Source organism: Molossus molossus, unplaced genomic scaffold, assembly GCF_014108415.1.
Source record: "Molossus molossus isolate mMolMol1 unplaced genomic scaffold, mMolMol1.p scaffold_m16_p_2, whole genome shotgun sequence".
NCBI lineage: Eukaryota > Metazoa > Chordata > Mammalia > Chiroptera > Molossidae > Molossus > Molossus molossus.
The window spans coordinates 18,691,607-18,718,130 of NW_023425355.1; the positions used below are offsets into that span (position 1 = coordinate 18,691,607).

At 35.9% G+C, this 26,524-nt stretch overlaps 1 protein-coding gene across 4 annotated transcripts in view; it reads left to right on the top strand.

The window, feature by feature from the left end:
• Window positions 1-26,524, top strand: part of PCDH11X (protocadherin 11 X-linked) — a 770,886-nt gene that overhangs the window by 94,539 nt on the left and 649,823 nt on the right. For 2 of the 4 annotated variants that reach the window (XM_036270518.1, XM_036270519.1), the window contains one exon: window positions 10,006-12,501. In XM_036270518.1, the coding sequence (XP_036126411.1) occupies window positions 10,006-12,501 (2,496 nt within the window). Of the gene's footprint in view, window positions 1-10,005; window positions 12,506-16,130; window positions 16,573-26,524 lie in introns of those variants that run through there. The other 2 variants (XM_036270521.1, XM_036270520.1) reach the window with 2 other exon arrangements.

The window sequence follows — 26,524 nt, forward strand, 5'->3', positions numbered from 1 at the left end:
AGAATTCGGCTGATCTTAATTTATGCATAAAAATAACTGTACCCTTTATATTTTAAATGGTGTTTCTTTGGTTTCCTTATTCACTAAATATTGCTCCTTAAGATAGTAGGGTAGATTTGAAAGGAACATGGAAGCAGCCTTATTGTCAGTGACTCAATGGAAATCAAGAAACACAGATTTTTGTTCCCTTTTTGCTCTTCGGATGTAAGGATTTTCTGATGATTATCTCATGCCCAAGAGCTCTCCACAGTATAAGAGTTCTTGCCAGTTATCAATAAGGCCTCTCTTTTGAGGGGTAACCTTAGTTAAAACTATTGAACTCAAGGTCAAGAGACTTGGCTTTCAAACTAGCTGCATTAAACTAGCTGCGAGATCATGAGCAATTCACCGAACCTCACTGAGTCTCAGTGTTCTTTTCATAGAAGGAGAATGAAAGCTAAATAATATCTGAAGTCCCTTCTAGTGCTAATATTCAGTAATTCAGTCTACTGTATTCGTATTTTCTTATGAATCCAGCTCATCTGACTTGAGCACAAGGGAGCAGCTGCTAAAAAGAGCTGATTAACAACAATTAGGAGTGACATTTCATTTGTTTTGCATGTCTTTTCAATTAAAAGCAGTTAGTGATTCAAATTACATGCTTGAAAATATATTCCTTAAATGAAAATATTTTCAGTTAAAATGTAAAACATTAAAATCTCTGGGATCAAGTCCAATTTGTATTTTAAACATTTGTCTAGTATTAAAGAGTATGTCTATGTTATAAGGCATGCTTAGTCTTTGCAAGTCTTAGAAAGTGCAGGGAGAGAGACAGAGAAGAGAGAGCAAGCAGCCAAATTATTATACATACAGTAAAAATGATTGGTTTCCTCTTAGGAAGTGAGAATTAATCAGATTATGTCTTGTTTCATTTATATATCTGGTATTCAGTCATTTGTTTGAAATTTTCCCTTTTACTTCTGAATGTAAAAGTCTGGCTTTTCAAAACTAAGTGAGGAATAGACTGAAGATGTGGAAACCTAATGCATGGATTCATTTAAATATCCATCTGTTCTCACGGATATAACCATTCTGATATCTTCAATTAAATCTTTTTTTGTTCCAGCTCATAACATTATGAATTTAACTTAACACTTTAAGACTTTTCAATCTGAGTACTTTTTCCAAATAATATAATCAAGTAGTTTAATTATTACCCCAGATAGAGGGGACAGAATAGTGTCCATGACACATGACCATCAAAAAGGTAATAGATAGGTTGCCTTTTTTTTTTTTTTATTGATTTGAGAGAGAGAGAAAAGGAGAGAGAGAGAGAGGTGAGAGTGAAACATCAATCAGCTTATTGCGTTTATTTTTTATACATGGTGTAAGAGAGTAGTCCGGTTTCATTTTTTTTTAAAATACATCTATCCAATATTCCCAACACCACTTGTTGAAGAGGCTGTCATTATTCCAGTGTATATTTTTACTTTCTTTGTCATAGATTAGTTGACCATATTATGTGAGATGTTATTTCTGGGCTTTCTATTCTATTTCATTGATATATGTGTCTGTTTTTGTGTCAATGGCATGCTGTTTTGGTTATTATAGATTTGTAATATAGTTTAAGATTAGGGAGCTTGATAACTCCAATTTGGTTCTTCTTTCTCAATATTGCTTTCTCTATTCAGAGATTTTGGTGGTTCGATATACATTTTAGAATTATTTGTCCAATAAAAGGAGTGATATTGGTTTTTGATAGGGAACTGCATTGAATTTTAAATTGGCTTGGGTATTATAATCATTTTAACAATATTAAACCTTTCAATCCATGAGCATGGTATATCCTTCCATTTAGTTGTGACTTCTTCAATTTCTTTCTTTTTTAAAAAATTAATTAATTTATTTATTTTTGTTACAGATGTTTCTCTTTTTTTCCCCCACTGATCCCCCCTCCTCTGCCGTCCCCCCCATCCCCAGCTTTGTTGTCCGTGTCCATTGTTCATGCATACATGCATATAAGTTCTGTGGTTTATCTCTTCCCTCCTCCCACCAGCCCGTTTTCTGAGGGTTGTCAGTTTGTACCCCACTTCCACGTCTCTGGGACTACCCCATTTCTCAGACTGTTATGTTCATTATATTCCACAAATAAGTGAGATCATATGATACTTGTCTTCTCTGTTTGGTTTGTTTCACTTAGGATAATACTTTCCACGTCCCTCCAATTCATCTCAAAGGATAAGAGATCCTTCTTTCTTACAGCTGCATTGTACCCCATTGTGTATATGCACCACTGCTACCCTCTCGCGCCTCCGCAGATCCTACCAGTGTCCCTGGTTATATGGTCCTGTCCTGCTGCTTTTCTGTTGCTTTCTTCTGAGGATTTGTCTTTCTTTTAGTTGTAATTCCTGTTTGGTCCTGGGAGATCGTCTGCATACCTTCTATTCACTCTGCCTCCATTTTCACATCCTCTATGCCTATCTTGTGTGTGGCTGGGTTGCACAGGCCTTCCTAGTGCCCCCGCACCCTACAGGTCCTAGGGTAACTGGATCGCACAGTCTCTTTAGGTATTTGGCTCTATGCCTATATTATGGGCTGCTGGGTGGCACAGGCCTCTCTGGTGCTTCAGCACCCCACAGGGCCAGTGGGTAACTGTATCGCACAGTCTCTGCTGGGTCGCACAGGCCTCTCTGGTGCCCTTGCTTCCTGCAGTTCCAGGGGGCGGGCAGCTGGATAGCACCAGTCTCTCTTGGGCTCTGGCTTCCCACTACTCTTGTGAGCTACTGGACTGCACAGGCCTCTGTGGAGCCCCAGGTCCTGCTGCTGGCGGCTGTGGAGTGCTGCTGCCCCATGGGGCTCAACTCCTGCTCAGCTTTTGCTGTAGTTTTTGGGGATGGGTCTCAGTTGCGGGTCTGTGCTTCTGTTGCCTGGGGATGTTGTTGGGGTATATCCAGACTCTGATAGGGCTGCTACTAGGTTGGATGGTGCTGGGCTCTGGGCTGTCTGGGGTTTCCATGACCAGCACCTTGGGAGCTCCACTCTGTGCACTGGTCTGTGTTGATACAGGGTGTCCACTGTTCCGATGATGCCAGGTGTGCTGGTGGGCTCAGGTTGCTGGGCCCTAGCTGCTCCCACTGCCTCCTCCCAGGGAAGACCTGGGATCTTCCAAAATGGTGGGACCCCCCATGGTGCAGGGAGAAGCGCCCTGAAGGACCACTTACTGTGGTAGCCGGCTGCTCCAATCCAGAGCACAGGAACTTTTTGCTCCATAGCTCTGCACTGTTCGAGTTTGTTTGTCCACCTTCACGTCCACTCACACTCTCTGACACACTAGCTCACTCTCTCACACACTCACCCTCCCTCAGGTCCTGCCCACATCCATCTTCGGATCCCCCCTTCAGTTTCTTTCTTCAATGTCTTAGAGTTTTAAGAGTAAAGGTCTTTCACCTCCTTGATTAAGTTTACTCTTAGTTATTTATTCTTTTGGATACAATTGTGAATGGGATTCCTTGCTTCATTTCTCCATCTGATTGTTTGTTATTAGTGCATATGAATGGTACAGATTTCTGTATATTAATTTTGTTTCCTGCTACTTGACTAAATTTTTATTACTTCTCTAAGGTTTTCTATATATAGTATCATGTCATCAGCAAATAGTGACAGTTTTGCTTCTACCTTTTCTATTTGGATGCTTTTTATTTGTGTGTGTGTGTGTGTGTGTGTGTGTGTGTGTGTGTGTGTTTGCTGTGGCTAGGCTTTCCAGTACTATGTTGTATAATAATGGTAAAAATGGGCATCCTTGTCTTGTTCCTGATCTTAGAGGAAAAATTGTCAGCTTTTCACCATTGAGTATGTTAGCTGCAGGCAAGTCATATACAGCCTTTATCAAGTTGAGGTAACATCTTTCTATACCTACTTTGTTGAGAGGTTTTCTTTTTATTATAAAAGGATGTTGAATTTTGTCAAATGCTTTTTCTACATCTATTGAGATAATCATATGATTTTTATCCTTGGTTTTGTTGATGTGATAAAAAATGTAATAGACAGTATTTATCATATATTATTCAAAAAATCCTAAAGGCAGGACTACACTTTAAGACAGAATTTAGTCCAAAACTGTTACCATTTTCAAGAAACTTCTTAAGTGACTACTTTTTTGTCTGAGAGGACGAACAAACTTCCCTAGTGTTGAAATCTGATAAAAGAGAAAAAAAAAGTTAAATGGACTAAATTGCTGCTTTTCTTGGAACAAAAAAGAAGAAGAAGAAGAAGAAGAAGAAGAAGAAGAAGAAGAAGAAGAAGAAGAGGAGGAGGAGGAGGAGGAGGAGGAGGAGGAGGAGGAGGAGGAGGAGGAAAAGAAGAAGAAGAAGAAGAAGAAGAAGAAGAAGAAGAAGAACCCTATAATACAAATATCACTGTTCTAGAAGAAGAAGAAGAAGAAGAAGAAGAAGAAGAAGAAGAAGAAGAAGAAGAAGAAGAAGAACCCTATAATACAAATATCACTGTTCTACTAAATAGGCTTTAGTACATCACAGTCGATAAAAATGAACAATATGTGTGATATCTTAAACCCTATGCATGGCTTTGCCAAAATTAACATCCTTGGTATTAATATTGCACTGTAAATTTATTTATTTCAAAAAGATTTTGTGTTTTCTTAGACACAAGGCTCTCCTTTACCTTATGTAACTTTAAAGTAAGGAGGGACTCAGTGACTTCAAGGTTATTGCCAAATTTGTGACTAAACAGCTCAGGTCATTTTATATGTAATCCATTTTTTATCGTTTTTCCCTTTGACAATGCTGCAAATGAATTGTGAAATAAATGTTCTAGAAATAGTTCATAGAATCTTAATGATACCACGATATTGAATATTTAAGAAACAATTGCTATTCTCTCCAGCAGTTCTAGGCAGCCTGTAGTAAACAAAGAAAGTTTTAATGGAATAAAATTAATTTATTATAGTACCTATTACCTTTGTATTGAAAACATTAAAATTCATTTTCCTACTGTTTTCTAAAATAGCCATATCTCTGTGATTTTATCCATTTGAAACAATGTTCCTGCATTTTTATGGCCCCAAAAATGTATCAGTAACAGAAAGAAGAAAATTAAACATTTTTTAAAAAAAATTAGGTTGGTTCTTGATAAATTGAGCAAAGGTAAAGCTCAGAAATAATTTTTTAGTCTTTTCCCCAGCATTCCTCGATCTACAGAATAAACAGAAACAGCTTTTATTTCATTAGTTTCAACATCCAATCTCTTTGGAACTATTTTTAGTCCTTACTGGCACTGTATGCATTTTCTGAGCAACTGTACCAGATTTATAGCTCTGGAAGTGCTATGTTATTTATTACCTTCCAGCAAGCAATGAAGTGATGTCTTGCACATGCATATGTCAAAAATGTTAAAGTTTGGAAAAACAGATCTGTTAATTCTTTCCCAGAACAATAAGCAAAAATATAGCTTTTAATTTGAAAGCAAATATATTTTACTAATTTATTTCTAAAGCAAAATACTTCTTGGAATTTTGATATCCAACAGCAACTTTCTCTTCTTTGATTTTACAAATCCCTACGAAAAATTCAAGTCTCAGATGAACTTAACATCTTGCTTATTTCAGCAGTTTTTGTCCTGGGTTTGCAAACTTAAAACTTATTTTTATTTTTTTTTAATTTAGGAAGAAATAGCATTCACAAAGGAAATTAAACCTTTTGCATTACTTGAGGTATTAGTAGAATGTCCATAAGTTTTTCTTAACCTGAACTGGACTTGGCAACTCTGTGTACTTAACATCGATGTCTTTTAAGATGTCAGAATCCAAAATCAATATATAATGCGTTGCATCCAATTTATATTCTATATTGTTTTCCTCTCTGAGTTTTTGTTTTCTCTTTCTATCATTTGTGTATATTTGTGTTTGACAGATATGGGGTTTTGTACTTTATAAGTAGTGTGCTGGCCCACTTACCACACTTAGTATTTGTCATCATTTCTTTTGAAAATAAAGGTTTACACCTAGGTTGTAAATTTTTCCCAGAGATGGACACTTTAGCTTATTGGACCCGTGTGTTAAGTTACCCTTTATTCCTGAAGGAGACAAGCCAGAGAAACAGCCTTGGAATACACGTTCAATAAGAATGGTAGTAAGATCTTATTGGCGCTATACTTTGGCATCAAACTCAGATATCAAACCATACTTTGCTGAAAATTATTTATGTCGTACATGTGGACAACTCCTCTACAAATTCCTTGGACCATATAAAATTTAAATATGTAAACCACCAAGTCATTTGTAGAGTTCTAAATATCCGGGAAAGATATATATGCAGTCAACTGAGTTGAATATAAATTGCTTTTCATTCAAATTGTATTTAGTGGGATGGTTCCCCACTCATCTTGATTCGGGGCACTTTTAGTGCCCCTTCCTTCTGAAGGAACATCCATCTGTAAGCCTTGCTCTTCCTCCTATAGGCTGACAGAGGAGAGTGGAGTAGCCAACACACAAAACTACTGATGGCGCAGGGCTGAAATGAGGCTGATTTTTTTTAAGTTTTTTTTTTTTTTTTCTTTATTGATTTTAGAGAGAGAGAAAGGGAGAGGGAGAGAGAGATAGAAACATCGATGAGAGAGAACATTGGTTGGCCGCCTCCTGCATGCCCCCCCACTGGGGATCGGGCCCACACCCTGGGCATGTGTCCTGACTGGGAATCAAACTGGTGACCTCTTGGTACTTGGGTCGATGCTCAACTACTGAGCCACACCTGCCAGGCAGGGTGATTGTATAGCACTCTGGGCATTTCCTATTTTTGATGTAGGAACTGGGGCTCTGCACCAGGTGATTTTTCCTGTGTGTTCTCTTTTCCTCTTCTTTAGAGGGATGAAAGTCATCCTTAGCCAGAGACACATTGTCATGGGAGGTCATCACCACTGGAAAGGGTGAACATAGATTTTTGTTAAAGAGAAATATGACATCTTGGAACAATACAGTTCAGTAGAGCATTGTCCCATAATGGAGATGTTGTTCTGCACTAACTCAGCAGCCACAACCCACATTTAACTATGAGAATTTTAAATGTGCCTAGTAAGACTGAGGAACTGTTTTTAGATTTGGATCTACTTTTGATTAATTAAAATGTAAATTTAAATACTTGTGGCTAATCGTTATTGTATCGGACAGAGCACTCATGGAAGACAGAAGAGCAATACGGACATTATCCATTATCTGAAATGTATATCTCATTATGACCTTGAAAATTTGAACCATTTATTTTTTGAAATTACTGCCACGTCACATAAAATAATTAAAAGGCCGTAAACATGCTGTTCATGGACTTTTCAACTGACATAAACTTGCCTTCCTTTGCTTGGGAAAGCAAAGGTCAACTCAGAATTCAGGCAAATATTCAAGACTGAAATCTAAAGAGACAAACACAAAATCCATAAACATAAACACATAAAATTAGAAATTAAAACTAGCATAATCTATTTCCCAGATGTAGCATAGTCATAAATTAGACAATTGGGTCTCTGAAAATCAAGAGCATAAGATAATTTTCTTGTTCTTTTTATAATATATCATCTATGCTAGTTTTGCCTTATATAACCTGCGAAAATACTTTCTAATCTCCCTTTATAGCACTTATTAAAAATGTAATTATTCTCTTAATTAGTATACGTCTGTTAATATTAATTCCGTCATTAAATACTTAGATTGTCATTGTACTTCTCTCATCTTAGGTAGAATTTAGTTTCCATTACATTAGTAAAATGTGTTCACACACCACCATATCTCCAGTGCGTAGAAGATTGCTGTAACCATATTTGCCTCTCAATACTGGCATTGCCAAGAAGTAACATGGGTTTTTATGAAATGCAATTTAGAAACTATTTTTCTCCCACCAGTGAGACATTCTAGGTTTGAACTTTTCTAAAAAACCTTTTGAAATATTATTACAAGAATTAAATTATCATTAATAACTAATTATATCCAATTATAATAGTCAATAATGTATATTTAATATCATTGTTATAAAATTCTTTAAAAAATACACAACTGAAAGGTAAGTTTCAGTTTGTTCATTTTCACATTACTAAGTAGCTGTGACATAGCAAATATTTCCCTTGCTATATATTTTATTCAAAGAAAAGGCAGATTGCTTATTGGCTTATATGATTAAAATATTAATAGGATATTCATTTCAGCTGTATAAATAAAAACAAGATAACAACACAGGGATTACTTCATATGATCTTGTGAGCTGACTAAAGAGTACCATTGACTAGTTGTGAGATCACTATATATCTGTGCAAGGCTTTATCTTATTGTAATTCAGAGGCAACTTTTTAAACATTTTATTTTATTTTATTTTGATAAATTAGACTTAATCAACATTAAGATATTTGACTATTTAAAAGACTTGTTAAGAGTATGAGACCTTTTGTGTACTGATAAGCAGTAACACCTAAGAGACCTCATACACACTGACTAAGTATTTTACAATTTTATATTGCTTGAACCTCCTTGGGTGGTTCAACTGCCAGAGACTGTTCCTTAAACATTTTTTAATTTTCTTTTCCTTTATTCATTTTTAGAGGGAGAGGAAGGGAGAGGGAGAGAGAGATAAGAACATCAATGAGAAAGAACATCGATTGGCTGCCTACTGAATGCCCCCCACTGGGGATCGGGCCCACAACCTGGGCATGTGCCCTGATGGAATCAAACCTGAGATCTCTTGGTGCATGGTATGACACTCAACCACTGAGCCACACTGGCTGGGCTCTTTAAACATTTTTTCCTCTGACTCCATATGCATGAAAATAATATAGGTACTATTTCCAATGTGACATTTTGGCATGTGACTTGATTCCACTGTGCTTACTCATTTAAAAAAGTTAATTAAAAACTGTGTTTATAGCCATGGTCAGTTTGTCTCAGCAATTAGAGCGTTGGCCCATGGACCAGAGAGTCCCAGGTTCAGTTCCCACTAAGGGCATGTACCTCAGTTGCAGTTTGTTCCCGGCCTCGGTTGGGGTTGTGTGGGTGGCGACCACTGTATGTGTCTCTCTCACATCGATGTTTTTCTCTCTCTCCCTCTGTCTCTCCATCCCGCTCTATCTGAAAATAAATGCAAAAAAATTTCCTCTGGTGAGGATAAAAAAAAAAAAAAAGAATGTGTTTTTAATCTCTAAGAAAATTTTATTTTTTACACTTGTTCTTACAGAACAAATAAAGTCTGTGTATTTTATACAAGGTCCTATTTTCATGTGAGTTTCCTTTTCTCACTTTAGCAAAGGTCTTCGCTGTATTTATTAGATGTGATATATGTGCTACTATCTTGGATGAATATTCTGTACTTAATTGTTACGGTGATGAAAAGGCTTCTGTACAACTGAAATCTACAGTAAAATATTTAATTTATGTGGAGTAACCATGGTGAATTCACTATAACTTCATTCACCATGTGAAATTTAGTGACAATTCTTTTTTTTAAATTTTTTTTCTTTATTGATTTTAGAAAGAGTGGGAGGGAGAGAGAGATAGAAACATCAATGAAGGAGAACATTGATTGGCCACCTCCTGCACACCTCCAACTGGAGATCAGGCCCACAACCTGGGCATGTGCCCTGACCGGGAATTGAACCTGCGACCTCTTGGTGCATGGGTTGATGCTCAACTGCTGAACCATACTGGCCGGGCAGAGACAATTTATTTTCAATATTATACCTATTTCTTCCTCTTGAAATTTAAATAGTTAACATAAATGAGTTCACAGTCATTATCATAAAATGCTGCAACCTTTAAAACCCTCAGAACATTTTCTAGCAGAACTTTTTCATTTATAAGATGCTTACAGACGGTAAGCAGCTTGCTTGTGGTCATAATAGTTATAGGCAGAGTTAGGACTTAGAACCCGTTTTCTGGCATCTATTTTTGAGCTAATCCTATCGCATGGCATTGAGAAATTGAACATTGATCTCATTCCATAGTAATGTAAGTTAAATGTTTCTTTCTGTATTTTCCAGGGTCAAAGTATTTTTGGGCTCGATGTCATTGAAACACCAGAAGGAGACAAGATGCCGCAATTGATTGTTCAAAAGGAGTTGGATAGGGAAGAGAAAGATACATATGTGATGAAAGTAAAGGTCGAAGATGGCGGCTTTCCTCAAAGATCCAGTACTGCTATTTTGCAAGTAAGTGTCGCCGACACAAATGACAACCACCCGGTCTTCACAGAGAACGAAATTGAAGTCAGTATACCTGAAAATGCCCCCGTAGGTACGTCAGTGACGCAGCTCCACGCCACCGATGCTGACATCGGTGAAAATGCCAAAATTCACTTCTATTTCAGCAATCTGGTTTCAAACATCGCCAAGAGGCTGTTTTACCTTAACACCACCACTGGACTCATCACAATCAAAGAACCACTGGATCGGGAGGAATCACCAAACCACAAGTTACTGGTTTTGGCAAGTGATGGGGGATTGATGCCGGCGAGAGCAATGGTGCTAGTAAATGTTACAGATATCAATGATAATGTTCCATCAATTGATATCAGATACATCATCAATCCAATCAATGGCACTGTGGTTCTCTCAGAAAATGCTTCCCTCAACACCAAAATTGCTCTCATAACTGTGACAGATAAGGATGCTGACCATAACGGTAGGGTGACATGCTTCACAGATCATGATGTCCCTTTCAGATTAAGGCCAGTGTTTAGTAATCAGTTTCTCCTGGAGACTGCTGCATATCTTGACTATGAGTCCACAAGAGAATATGCTGTTAAATTACTGGCTGCTGACGCTGGCAAACCTCCATTGAATCAGTCATCTATGCTCCTGGTCAAAATAAAAGATGAAAATGACAATGCTCCAGTTTTTACCCAGCCTTTCATAAGTATTTCTGTTCCTGAGAATAACTCTCCTGGGTCCCAGTTGACAAAAATAAGTGCAACAGATGCAGACACTGGACGCAACGCTGATATCAGTTACCTGCTAGGCGCCGACGCTCCACCTGAATTTCACCTGGATCAGCGCACAGGCATTCTGACCGCAATGAAGAAACTGGATCGAGAAAAACAAGAAAAATATTACTTCACAGTTCTGGCAAAAGATAATGGGATTCCACCCTTAATAACCAATGCCACAGTCTTAGTGACGGTTCTTGATCAAAATGATAACAGTCCAATTTTCACTCACAATGAATACAATTTCTATGTCCCAGAAAACCTTCCAAGACATGGCACAGTAGGACTAATAACTGTAACTGATCCTGATTATGGAGAAAATTCTGCAGTCACTCTCTCTATTTTAGATGTGAACGATGAGTTCACCATCGATCCACAGACTGGTGTCATTCGACCGAATATTTCATTTGACAGGGAAAAACAAGAGTCTTATACTTTCTATGTAAAGGCTGAAGATGGAGGTAGGGTCTCACGTTCTTCAACTGCCAAAGTGACCATAAATGTGGTTGATGTCAATGACAACAAACCAGTTTTTCTGGTCCCATCTTCCAACTATTCCTATGAATTGGTTCTGCCATCTACCACTCCAGGCACAGTGGTCTTCACAGTAGTTGCTATTGACAATGACACCGGCATGAATGCAGAGCTTCATTACAGCATTGTAGGAGGAAACACAAGAGGTCTGTTTATAATTGACCAAGCAACAGGCAACATTACAATGAAGGAGAAATGTGTTGTTGCGGATCTTGGATTACACCGACTGGTAGTCAAAGCTAATGATTTAGGACAGCCTGATTCTCTCTTCAATGTCATAGTAGTTAATCTGTTTGTGAATGAGTCAGTGGCCAATGCTACACTGATTCGTGAACTGGTGCGCAAGAACATTGAAACACCAGTAACCCAAAATATTGAGACAACTGATGCATCCTCCCCAACCAGTGACTATGTCAAGATCATGGTTGCCATTGTTGCTGGCACCATAACTGTCATCCTCGTTATTTTCATCACTGCTGTAGTAAGATGCCGCCAATCACCACACCTGAAGGCTGCTCAGAAAAACAAGCAGAATTCTGAATGGGTTACTCCAAACCCAGAAAACCGGCAGATGATAATGATGAAGAAAAAGAAGAAGAAGAAGAAGAAGCATACTCCTAAGAACTTGCTGCTTAACTTTGTCACTATTGAGGAAACCAAGGCAGATGATGCTGACAATGATGGAAACAGCGTCACACTAGACCTTCCCATTGAGCTCGAAGAGCAAACCATGGGCAAGTACAACTGGGCCACTACACCTACTACTTTCAAGCCTGACAGCCCTGATTTGGCCCGGCACTACAAATCTGCCTCTCCACAGCCTGCTTTCCAGATCCAGCCAGAAACTCCCCTGAATTCAAAGCACCACATCATCCAGGAACTGCCTCTTGATAATACCTTTGTGGCCTGTGATTCCATCTCCAAGTGTTCCTCCAGCAGCTCTGATCCCTACAGCGTTTCTGAGTGCAGCTATCCAGTGACAACTTTCAAGACCCCCGTGTCAGTACACACCAGACCGGTAGGTATTCCCAGTTTCTAACTAAAAATTATTTTAAGTTAAAATAGAACTTTACAGTATCTATTAACTCAATAAGGCATCGAAATGATCATACTCTGCAGAAGTATCTAAACAGATATATGGATTCACTTCAAGTTTGGTAGAAAATGAGAACAAATAATTCTTGAATGTAGGAAAACTTGGTCAGAACCATGATTATAATAGGGCCAAGGTTGTCTGTAGATGGCAGTATGATACTTCTTGCTATAGAATATACTGGAAAAAATAAAATAAAGGGGTCCTGACAGTGTCCTCAGTACCATTGTGTGCATGAGCATCAGAACAGTTGGGGCTAGATCCATCCCAGGAAAGCTTTTTAGAATCTGATAAGCAGGTGTTAATGGTGAAGAGAATTCCACCTTCACTTGGGAAAACCTGTGTCTGCCCAAGATATTCAAATAACATCAAGACACCCTTCCTACCCATCATGTCCCCAAACCCACACAATGAAAACAGGATCCTTTTCAGATTAAGTACTCACCATTATTCTGGTTCCTAAAGTCTGTATTCACACAATGTGACAAGAATGGGATTAGAAAAATGAAGTCTTGCTACTCACTCTCATCTTCAAGCTAGAGAATGAAATATATATAAAATCTCTATTTTAGATATTCATTTAAGTATTTGCATATTTATGCAAGGTATTTTAGAGCCCTTCAGAGCACATTCTTTTTTTTTAATCCCATAGAGGGCACATTCTTGAAAGCTAATGACTTTGGAAAATGAAAAATGTTTGCTCTCTCTAATGGAACTAAAGGGAAATAGAGCATGGTAAGACCCAAGAAATCTGTGTACAGTAATTGAAAACCCCAAATACATTTATGAAAAGAGTCTATACAGTGCTTTTTATCTGTATCCCATGGAGAAGAAAAATGTGTTTAGAAATTCATAAGTAAATTCAATTATTTAAATGTGGTTATTTCCTTAATAAAGTCAAGTGATGGAATTTATCTACTTTTTTTTTTTCAAAATCATGCCCCACGTTGACTTTATTATTTTGTCTTTGTTACTCTTAAAAGGTTCTCATCTCAGTTTCAGTGAATGAAAACTTTTGAAACCTATTCAGGGCTAATGAAATGGTAGTGATGTGAAAGTGAGTATAGGTGTCCTCTCAACAAGGTTAGAAATATTAAAGAAGTCTGTCAGGATTCAAAAGAACAAAATAATCTACCACATTTTAATAAATTGTTCTAAGAATCACAGTCACTCAAAGATATGCATAGTTTAATTTTACAAATAACATTTATTTTTCTCTCTTTAGCACACAGTGAAGGTAAGCTATTAGTAATTAAGATGTGGGTGCATGTTTGTTACTACAGGGCCCTAGTTATGCTATTGCAAATGATAAAATAAAACCTTAGTCTCTTTGTAGAAAGTTGCTGTTATGCTTTGAATGAGTTTACAGGGCAGTGGTTGTTTCTCCAATACGAACGAGTCCCATGTTTTTGTACATCAGTGGGTCTTAGATGGGTGACAAACACAATAAGCCTGACGTCTCCTCAGGGTGTGGTTTTGTTAGTATTTAACCACTGAAAATGGAGCTCTCTTATCTTCTGATTTTTGTTGCTCTTACTCTGTTTATTGGAAACATTTCTCAATAGGAAAACATTCTTTATGAATAACATTTTATGGGTGTTTTGTATCTTTAATAGCACTTCTCCCTAGACTAAATTTGTGATTCACTTAAAAATGTAAAAAAAAAAAAAGTGATGTTTGTGCATTACATTTGTACATCATCATTTTTAATAGATTGTTTAATGAAATTTGTTATAGGGGTAAATTCTGGTTTTAACTGTTTTGGAAGGTATGGAGATGTTTTATGAGATAGATTTATTTTACTTGAGTATATACAGTAAGCAAGGCATGGATGAAGGAAAAAATTGAAGTATTTTCAAAATATCCTCTCTCTCTCTCTCTCTCTCCCTTTCTCTCTCTCTCTCTTTTTTGGTATGTGGTAATCTTTAAAAAGGCAATAAAATTAATAACTTTTTCCATGATGGCATTTTATTTTATTTAGCTAAGATATATTTTTTTAGACACAGAACAAATAACTTCATGAGATAGGCAAAATATGTAAAGTAAATGTTAATGAGAAGTTTTTGGTTCTCATTACCTTTTTATTAGCTAAAAGGGCTATCTTAGAATCAGTGAGTTCTCGAATGAGTTATTCTATTATTTCTCGCATCTTAAAAAATAGTTTAAGTGTATATTTTATGTATTTGGTTCATAGTTGTTGTAGATTAATTACTAAATATTTTCTGTACACGAATTGGAGAATTTAGGCAGATTAATAAGATACTAAAAATAATGTGATTTCTTATATTTTGTGCTACACTTGCAATGTTCTTCATCTTATCTATATACTCTTCAATTTCTGATTAATGCCAGGAAAGGCATCTTATATTCACTGATGTTGCAGAATGCTAACAAAATAAGTGAGCACTGAAAAAGAACTAGTGTATATAAAAATTCAAATACAGTAGGTGTCTTCTTAAACATCATACAAATGGGGGAAAATGTCAGCCAATAACATAAAAATTTATTTTTCTTAAGGAAATTTTGACAGTGGAATAAAATATTACTGTTCGCAGAAGGCAGAAACATTCCAGTGGATTTTAAACAAAATAAGAGAGGCAATTTTCAAAAGCAGAGTTGAGGATTCTATTTACATTTTGTTCATTACTCATCTGAAAGTGAAAGTGAAGAAATGAAATGATTTTGTTAGGCTGTAAGATATAAGGGGATTTATCAGAAATTTTGTGTTTTAAAAGGAATCAAATATTTTCTATAATTTTATGACACTGGTGATCAGAAAACAATATGGAACATTTATGAGCTAGAAATGTTTATATTGCGTAAAATAATTTACACTTGGAGAATGTGAACCTGTTCTTTGGTACAAAACTTTATAAGTATTCTGGATATATTAGTGGAAATTAAACACATGAAATATTAAGATGAAGTACAATTTAACTTCAATGAACATCTTTCAGAGCAAGCAGATAACTTTAGGTTGGTATGACTAAGAAAACAGTAAGTAATACCATTTTAGAATCAGTGTTGATCATTGTTTTATAAAAGAGATATACTGCCAAAACCAAATCTCACTTAACACAGATCTGCCATGATAACATTGTAAAGACTATACACTTGAAAAAGAGAGGAAAATAACAATGAAAGTGTGATTTTTGAAGGCCTTCTGTGTACTGGTCTGGTCACTATCTTAGACATGTATTTGAGGCACTTCATTTCCCAAAAAAGAAAGAAAAATGAATACTAACAAAATTCTCTGATTGGAGTTGGAATATCTTGCCGTTTCAGAAATGAGGTAACCAGAAGGTTTGGATGGTTATAAAAGAATTCATGGATGTAACCCTGCCTGTAGGTATTACACATGGATTCAACATGGTAATGGGAGTCTGAGTTAGCTTGAAATAGGATTGGTATTCACTGTTGTTAAATTCAGTAAGTTTGAATTTGTGCATCTATATCTCAGTAATGTGTATTTTACCATATAGCATGCTTGGCAACTAAGACTCCAAGAAACACAGCCAACTGATTTTGATAATGTGTTATTTTTCTTATCCTAGACTGATTCCAGGACATCAACTATTGAAATCTGCAGTGAGATATAACTTTCTAGGAACAACCTAATTTCATTCCCCTTCCAAAAAATTCCAATGATTTATGATTTCAAAATTTGGTTAAGATAATGAAATTTTAATTTGGAATTTTCATTATAAAGGCAAGCAAAACAAAAAACAACTTAAAACGTTGCCCCATTGAACCTTATGCTTTCAATAGCAGTAATCTAGCAATCAAAATATAAAATTTGTGGAAGAAACAGTGCAGTGTAATAAAAGAGTTTGATCATGTTGTTTCTCTCTTTGCTGGCTCTGAATGTCAACAACTGTGATGTAATGTAATGCTGTCCTTGTGTACAAACTGATTATTAATATATCAGTCATGAAACATGGAATTACTTGCCCTATCTGATTGCTGAAGTTTATCATCATCTTGGTGAGTTTGGAAAAGTATCCAGGGCGAAATATTTTTTTAAGACCAAAATTAACAACAAGATAAACCACTTTAGTTATTTTTTAAAAAATTCACTAATATACTGTTGCTGAAAAAGTTATTTTTACCCATTACTCTGGTTAAAAGTCAGAGTTATAAAATAATCATACTGAGTTTTTATTTTATGTTTATTATCATGTTGTTCCACTACTTCAATCATTGAAATTTCTTTTTTTATGTAATTATGTTTCTTTTTTCTATAAATACTGAAAAAGGGTTTTTTAAAAAAATTGTATCTATCAAAATAACATGCCAAGTTCTTTATACTCCCTGATATTTTGAATAAAAGTATTGATATTTCTTGTGTAATGAAACATAACTTCAGTCATATGAGAATAGAAACAAGGATTCAGGTACTGTATTTTAAAAGATTTTTATCAATTTTGAAACTACTTAGAAAAATATGTTACTAGAGTCATATCTAAATAGATCTAATTTATTTCTCTGGCATTAAATTACTGAATATATGTTACTGTTTTGAGTAATTTGCCCTTTAAAATTAACTCATTTTTTTTCACAATGGGTATATTAATTCATTTCCTATACAAATGACTAAATGCTTCAAATTGGATGTAAATTACATTTTTTGAGGGAAAAAAGATGTGTCCAATTTTCTGCTATATTCTTTAACCTACTTATGACCTTTTAACACTACTAACAGAATTTAAAAAACAAACAAACACAATTTCTTGGGATATAAATGGAGTATAAAGGACCCTTATAATCAAGATACAACATAGGTTTCCTAGATTTTCATTCAAATGCTTTATTGTGTATCCTTTTACCTTGGAAAGTGTGACTAGGATTTGGTCAAATATGTATGTGCACTAAATTAGGGTATTATTTGAAGTGTTCTTTGATGTAAAGGTATTTGGAAGAAGTCTGTGGTCTATTTAGCACTTGAAATTAGTGTAGTTATTACATTTTTTATATATAGGTAATATTTTAAACAGGTTATTGTTAAAACTCAGTGTTCCTATGTACTCAATATGGAATTCCTTGTACCTCCAATCATGCAGGTTTTATTGAACATACTTACTATCTGACTTTTTAAACGTTACTTGGTTATAATGACTGGGAGTGTAGCTCTTTTACTGGTTATGAGAAATGTCATATAACTTGCAATATTGTCTTACATACTTATAAACAACTGCTGTAGAAAATACTTAAAATTAAACCTTACCTTTGTGAAAGGTATTCATATAGAATAACTTTACAATTCCTCTTCCATTTCTTCCTGATACATTAGGTATTTCAGGTTTAATTCTAATTGTTCCAAAGATAGTCAAAACTGAACCAACTTACTGGTGCCTAAAGTTAGTGTTCTGCAGGTAGCAAGATGTACTAAGAGTAAGACTTTCCAAAATCCAGTCTTGATTTAATTGTGAATAAAATAATGCCCAAGAGCTCGGCCGGTGTGGCTCAATGGTTGAGCATTGACCCATACACCAAGAGGTCGCCAGTTCAAGACCAGTTCAATTCCTGGTCAGGGCACATGCCCGGGTTGTGGGCCAAATCCCCAATGGGGGACATGCAGGAGGCAGCCAATTGATGTTCTCTCTCATCGATGTTTCTCTCTTCTTGCTCCCTCTCCCTTCCTCTCTCTCTAAAATCAATAAAGATAATAAATTTTAAAAAATGATGCCCAAGAAAATAAACCAGTACTTCAAATGTCCCATAATAAACTACTGTGGCTTCATGACCATTACATGTAATTATTCCATAAATGCATTTAAAATCCTTGTGTCATAACCACTGTCCTTTCTCCTTTACTGCACACTCTATGAACAAAGGGAGAATTCCCCTTTCCAATATGACCGTAATAAGAAAAACTCCTGACCACTTCTTTGCATATATGAAGATGACAATGTCTTGTAATAGTTTTCCACAATCTCTAAAAAAAACATTCCTCAATAGTTTGGTGGGTCTCATATTTTCAGAAGATAAACATCGAAACTTTATTTTTAAAGCTGTAAGAAACTATTTCTCAGAAGACCGTTTCTGTGAGAAAGGAACTTCTACATTGATTTCTTTCCTGTTTTTGACGCTAAGATATTTACCAATATAAATCAATGATGATTGAGATTTAACCATATTTAAAATGAGGCCATAGATGAGAATGGATTACAGTTTGGACTATTACCTACCCTTGACCTGCTGTTTGCTTATGCTTGAGGAGATAATATTACCATTTGAGAACACTATGGACAGCTTTGAAACTAGTTTTCCACAAAAGCCATAGAGAACACATTTTTTTTTTTTTACTTGATTCATTCTTATCAGTTGCTTTGGTGGCATTTTAAATTTAATTGTTATTACATGTTTGGTTTACTGGGTCTCAGATATCTTCCCATCTTTTGCATTGGCATTAATGGACTCCTGGAATATTCCCAGTGAAATGACCTTCATGGTTTCTCTGGCTCTTATTCTAGTCGGTGTATAGAGAAAGACAGAAGGAAAGCAAATCTTAAGACTAAGAGTGATAGCCCAGCCCATGGGGCTCAGTGGATTGAGCATCAGTCCCATGAACTGAGAGGTCCCAGTTCAGTTCCTGGTCAGGACACATGCCTGGGTTGTGAGCTCGATCCCCAGTAGGGGGCAAGCTGATCGATGTTTCTCTCTCACATTAATGTTTCTATCTCTCTCTCCCTCTCCCTTCCTCTATCTCTCTAAAAAGAAATCAAGAAAAATATTTTTAAAAGGGAAAAATTAATTTAGATCCAATCAACCATGATTCTGTGCAATATGTTTACTGATTTTTCATTTTTCCACACAAAATAATACTGCTTCATTTTACTATTTTTCTGCCTGCACTCATCACTGTTTAATTTGATTTTGTAACTGTGTGTCAAACTAGGTGTAATACAAAGCCTAATCTTAATGGAAGTTCTTCAAGACAAGCAGATCTTAAGAAATCGTACACAAACTTAAGCCACACACTGTAAATGCTTCCTGTAGGTGTTCTTGTGAAACAGACATGTTTTCTTAGATATTGTGAAGTTGAATGTTTTTTATTTTAAATATTTAGATTTAGATTTTTAGCATATTTGAAGGTGCTGTGATACTATAAAATTGTATGTGTTGTGTATAATTACTGTTTTAAAAATATCTATTGTGCAATTTGTTTTTCATGTCTTATATGTGTTTATTCATGGTTTTATGTAGTATTTAGAATTCGATGTAGACTTTTCAAATTCTAGAGTAGTCACAGGCTTTTATTTTTATTGCATGTGCTATATAATACATCCGTTGTAGAAAGATTTAGAAAATTGTAGATTTTAGATGAAAAATGAAATGTATTTTGTTTTATTTCAAGTGATATCAGTAAGTTTTTCTTCATAACTCACTGAGTAATTCTTTGTAAAGGCTCTATAACTTTGGAAGTGGTGCACTTTAAAATTACAGAAATGCTCTGTTCTTTATATGTTATAAATTACACGTGCAAACATTTTTACACAATGGTACTTGACTTATTTATTATGTATTGTGTTTATTTTTATAGATCTATGATTGCACAAATTCATGTGATAGTATTGTTTGATTAGCAGATAGTGTCATACAGAGGCATATTGTATATCTCTACCACGACATATATAACCTCCCCTCAGTGAAAATATCAAGTCTTAATGAAAAACCTTTCTTAGTTAAAAAGAATGCTATCTAAATTTCTGCCTAATGTTCTCTTAGAACGAACAACCACGTTAGTTATTTCCAAGAAGTCTCATATCCAACTCTTACCATTTTTATATTCTAGATATTCTCAATTCAAATCATTTTAACTGTCCCTTTTTAAGTGATTAATTATATTTAATTATACGCACATATACAGGAACTATTCAATTAGGTATAAAACTTTTATTGTCAAGTGAAAAAAATCACATCTCATTAGGTTTCAGATTGTCACATTGATATAATAAAGAAATTGAACTATTTTAATGGATATTATAGAAATATTTGCACTTTTATCCCTTGTCCTGGAGCCTTATATTTATCACTTATTCATTGATTTATCTCATAAAATATTATTCTTTTCGAAATGAAGTTAAATCATTTTCATTTCTTTTAATACTTGATAAAATATTAGATAACAATATTTTTATTAAATAATCAAAAAAGGTCTTAAATAATACTACTTTTAATAAATCATACTACTTGAAAATAATACTGTAGTACTAGGAACAAAAACTGAGGAAAAGCTGTGTAACATTTAAAATGTGAAGATTTACAATACAAGGTCATTCACAATGGTCGCTTATCAATTTCTGTTTTTGCTTTGTTATTTGTAGCTGCAATTTTAAAAAAGAACAGGTTTTTGTGTGACTATATTAGAATGAATACTATAGCGCATCTTCAACTGGAATAGTATAGATACTAAAACTGGTTATATTTGATGTAATTTCAGTGCGTAAAGTATGTGTAATCTGTATTAAGTGAATACCTATAAATAAAGTTTTTTCTGCATTGCAATAACATATCTTCTGATATTTTTTGAAGCGCTTTTTGTCAACAGGGGCTACCAATTTCATTAGCATCATCAAGGAACCTAAAATTATTGTTTCACACATTTACATCCTACAATTTCAAGGTATAAATCATTATTTGTTTTGTATTAATCAAAGCTTCATATATTGGCATTACTGCAGACCCACTGGGAGGTAACTAGTCTTCTTCAATTAACCCAAATCGATGAAGCAGATAGAAGTGACTCATATTTACTTAAGTTTTAGTTTTGTGCATTTATTGAACTCAAATTATTTGAACACTGCTAATAGGCTATCATTTGCCCGACCAGTGTGGCTCAGTGGTTGAGCATCGACTCATGCACCAAGAGGTTGCTGGTTCGATTCCCGGTCAGGGCACATGCCCAGGTTGTGGGCCTGATCCCCAGTAGGAGGCATGAAGGAGGCAGACAATCGATCTTCTCTCTCATTGATGTTTTTATATCTCTCTTCTTCTCCCTTCCTCTCTGTCTAAAAATCAATAAAGAAAAAAAATGCTATCATTTATTAACTACTGTATTTCATAGAATGTGCTAGATGATGGAATTTACCATGAGCTCAAATGAGATTAAATATTTCTCAAACTCCTACTATAAGACAGCAATGTGGAGAATGATTGTAGTTCTAGGGAGAGAGGAATCATGTGAGACAATCAATGTTCTCCTCTGCTTGCTATTAGTGTAAAAAGCCTCATACCTGAGGAATTTAACTGAAAGGTTTTTTTTTTATTTTATTTTTTCTTTATTGATTTGAAAGAGAGAGAAAGGGAGAGAGATAGGAACATTAATGAGAGAGAACATCTATCGGTCACCTCCTGCATGCTCCCCACAGGGGATCAGGCCCACAACCTGGGCATGTGCCCTGACTGGGAATCCAACCGGTCGACACTCAACCACTGAACCACACCGGCAGGGCTTAACAGAAAGATTTAAAAAAATCTTTTCAAAAATTATTTCATTTTCTCCAGTGCAGAAGTTCGCTGAGTATACCAGGGTTAAAAAACATTAAAAGAAAAAATAAGAGCCCTGGCTGGTTTGGCTCAGCAATTAGAGCATCAGCTCATGGACCAGAGAGACCCGGGTTCAGTTCCCACTAAGGGCACGTACCTCGGTTGCAGTTTGTCCCCGGCCCCGGTTGGGGTTGTGTGGGTGGCAGCCAGTCGATGTGTCTCTCTCACTTCCACGTTTCTCTCTTTCCCCCCGCTCTCCCTCCTGCTTTATGTGAAAATAAATGCAAAAATGTCCTTGGGTGAGGATAAAAAAAGAAAAAGAAAATAAGAGCATATCAAAATGAGAAAATACAAAAACAACATTTTTTATCATAATAATTAGGAATGTGTGTGTGTGAATATCACTACTTATTTACCCATTAAGTATGTATTAGGGACTCATTTCAAATTTCTTGAAATCTGAACTGAGCAAGGATATACCTAACCTATTTCAGGAAGCATCTTCAAGTCATCAACACTTTCATCTTTCCTCATTCACATCCAAGTAGCAACCAAATCCTGTTGACCTTGCTTCTAAAATACCTCTGACTTTTGTCCCCTTGTCACATTCTCATTCAGCTCTTGACTTACCTGTTCAACTGCTGACAGCTAATCCTGCTTCCTACTTTCATTTGTTCAATCCATGTTGCACCCTGTACTCAGAATACTCTTTGCAAATCACAGACCTGACCATGTGAAGCCTGTGACAGAAGAACATCCGAATCTTTCCCATTGCATGTAGAACGAAACATTTATCACTGTATTTTTCAAGGGATTTTCCTATTTTAACCAGTTCTCATTGTTCAGTCCTGTCTCCTCCTACACCATACACCTCACAGATTTGTCATACCTACTACTCCTGGCACCTTGACCATGCCATGGGATTCGATACTTCTATAAGTCTAAAAAATTTACCTGCATTTTATTGAGCACTTGCTTTGGTTAAGACTTTGCTATGAGGTCAACAGCAATAATTAATCCATGGTTCCGGCCGGTTTAGCTCAGTGGTTGAGTATCAACCCATGCACCAATAGGTCGCTGGTTCGATTCCGGGTCAGGACACATGCCCAGGTTGTGGGCCCGATCCCCAGTGCGGGGCATGCAGGAGGCGGCCAGTCGATGTTCTCTCTCATCGATGTTTCTATCTCTTTCTCTCTCTCTCCCTTCCTCTCTCTCTAAAAATCAATAAAGGAAAATTTTTTTTTAAACTGTGGTCAGTGAAGTAGAAGTGTAATTGTGGACATAAGGCAAGAAAACAGACACCTTTAATGAAAGAGTGCTACTTTTTGTTTTTCTATTAAAAATAAAAGAAGCCTGGATGATATCCTTTTAAAAAAAAAAATTCCTTCCTATTTACTGACATTAACTTTCTGTAATTCTTGTAAAATTAAAATCCTCAAGCATATGAGTAGGTCATGCAACCTTTCAAACATTAGCCTCTTGAAACTATTACCAGCAAATTGATGCTACATCATTTTTCTTAATCCTAGAAAAAAATTTAAACATTTACCTTTGATGTTTTGATTCTTGTTACATTTTTTGTCCATGACTTGTGATTTGTACTTGAAATCAAAAGTATCAAAAGAAAAAATACATTTGTGTATCTTAATATAGTCCATATAGAAAGAGACCGGAGCACACAGTTTTTACAGGCATTTTAGCAAAAGAAGCATCTCAGTATGACATTTCTTTAAAGAAAAAAATATTGGCAAGAGAAAGTTATTCTGATCTTCAATACAAGAACATTTGCGATAGAGAATTAAAACAAACAAATATGGATCATTCGGATTAAAGTGTGCTTGTATGTACATAAATACTGTCACTGAAGTACTGAGGTGATATGGTCATCCTAAATACTGGAAATAATGTTATCCCTTTCTCCCCTTGCTGAAAATCAAAGTTATCGATTTTGTGAAAACAGGAACAGTTGGAGAAAACCATGGGTTATCAAATATAGACAGTGTCTAAATTATAGCATGGTAGAGTTACTCTGAAAATTTAGAAACCATATATCCCTACTCAAAACTGTGTGTGTGTGTGTGTGTGAAAGAAAGAGAGAGAGAGGAATGTACATATATTTAAGGAATATACTTCTTGGCACACATACTGAAAGCAAATATACCACCTGCTACCTCAAAATAGATGAGATTAAAATATACCACAAAGTTTTTTGTTTTGTTTTGTTTTGTTTTTAAGTAGACCTGTGTTTTATTTGTCCTTATTATGACAGAAAATGTCTTTGTAAGTTATATGCAGGAAACATCCTTGGAGATTGGGTTTTACTTTGGTTAGTTTCTCTTTCATATCTTTGCTAAACAGTCTATTTTTTTTTTTTTTTAAGTTTAAACTCATTTTATTCCACTGCCTTAACTAAGAAACAGTGAATTATATATCAGGAAAATTCTATGACAGGCAAAAAATGAACACATACATGCAAGCCTACACAAACGGATCTTTTTAGGAAATGTGTTGACTAAGAAACTCAAATTGTATTTATAAATTAATTTTCCATGGTTACGTGTGTTATCACATATTACGATGGAAATAACTGCTTTCTTTGGTAAGAAATGTACTAGAAATGGCCCTGACCAGTTTGGCTAAGCAGTTAGAGCGTCAGCCCATGGACCAATTAGTTGTGGGTTCGATTCCAGTCAAGGGCACATACCTCGATTTCGGTTCATCCTGGCCCTGGTGGGAGTCGTGCGGGAGGCAACCAGTCGATATGTCTGTATTACATCGATGTTTCTTTCTGTCTGTCTGTCTCTCTCTTTCCCTCCCACTTTATCTAATGATAAATAAAAAAGTATCCTCAGATGAGGAATTAAAAAAAAAAAGTACTAGAAATGCATAGACATATAACGATGTCTACATTTAGTCTACAAAAACATTACATTTATCTAAAGCAGCCAAAGATCTATATGATATATGTTCTTTGCATAATTTCTGATGCCATTTTCTGCAACTGTGTTGCACATGTTGGCACCTTTTCGAAAAGAGGTGAGTGGATATGTCACAGATCTGCCTCTGAGCCCACGTGGATAACCACGAAGTACAGTCATTAGCGTTCTGTGCCTTCTGGAGAGGCCACAGCCTCCCTCTCAGTGCAGCCGAGCCACACCCACTCTCCCACTGTGCTTAGCCCTAGCCCTGGATTTGCGTGTTTGTTTATTCTTTGCTAGACACTTTGGGCTTGGATCCTGAAGTGTAGAAGAAATCTATTGCTTCTTGGCCTTTTGGCTAAGATCAATCACTAAACAGCCTTATATCAGGATGCTGGAACGCCAACATGTACTACAAACATTTCTGTGTAACCTGATGCTAGTTTACCAAAATTCATTACTTAGTTCACCTCTTTTTGTCAAAGGAATGAATGAACCTCATAATGAGCAGGCAAATAATGTTTATTTAGCTCAGTGATAATTATTGAGAATTTTTCCAACCATCCCAGAGAAAATGAAAGCAACTTCTAGCAGTTTTTCTTCAGTGTATACCCGTTAGTAACAGGGACCTTATAAAAGGGTAATAAATTGGAAATTTGATATAAAGACAAGGATAAGGACTCAAAAACATGCAACCCTTTCAAGAGTAGTCCATTTATAGTGAATAAACTTTCCCCTCACATTTATATTTTTTAATATGTTTGGAAGGGCTTCTCTCAGGGCTGGGGGAAGATCCTATTCATAAAACCCACCTCTTTTGTTCTGTTTGAATCTCATAGAGTGAAAGGGGATTTTTTTCTCTCTGATTTATTTCTTAGGAACAATCCTATGTGTAATGAATCTAACTTAAAAAGTACCATGGCTGTATGCCAAATCTGCCTTAACTCTATTCCTACCACAGCTGTCTGTGTGCTTGTGTGTGAAATTTCAGATTTCATGGTGCATTTTTGTTTCCGTGGAGAAAAATTCCATATCCCTTTTCATATGGCAACTTCAGAGAAAACTCTGAAAATAGACATCAACATTCCCTCTCTTCCTTTGGTTGGTCTGGCATGTGAAATGTGAGAACCTTAGGGTGACTGCCATATATGGGCACAGGAAGTATTGGATCCACTGAGAGCTGTTCTCTTAGCACAGAAAGAAAACATGCTGTAGGTCAGATCTCCATATTCGCTGGGAAACTTTTGTGGCCTCGTGTTCACATAGGGACACATGTCTTGTCTCTGACCTAGATCAATCTGATAAGAGAGACAGCATCAGTTACCTAGACACTTTCTGCAACTGTGTTTTGCATGTTGTCATCTTTTCGAACAATGTGGCCCCTTTTACCCTGGAAAACGGGTCTCTGAACATCCCGTCCTGATAATACATTTTTATAAGTCTTCGTCATATCACTCTTGGATGTGTTTTAATCAAATCACCTGAATGCTCATAGTCCCTGAGCAATGAAAACTGCACTCATTACAATGTCAATATGCCCT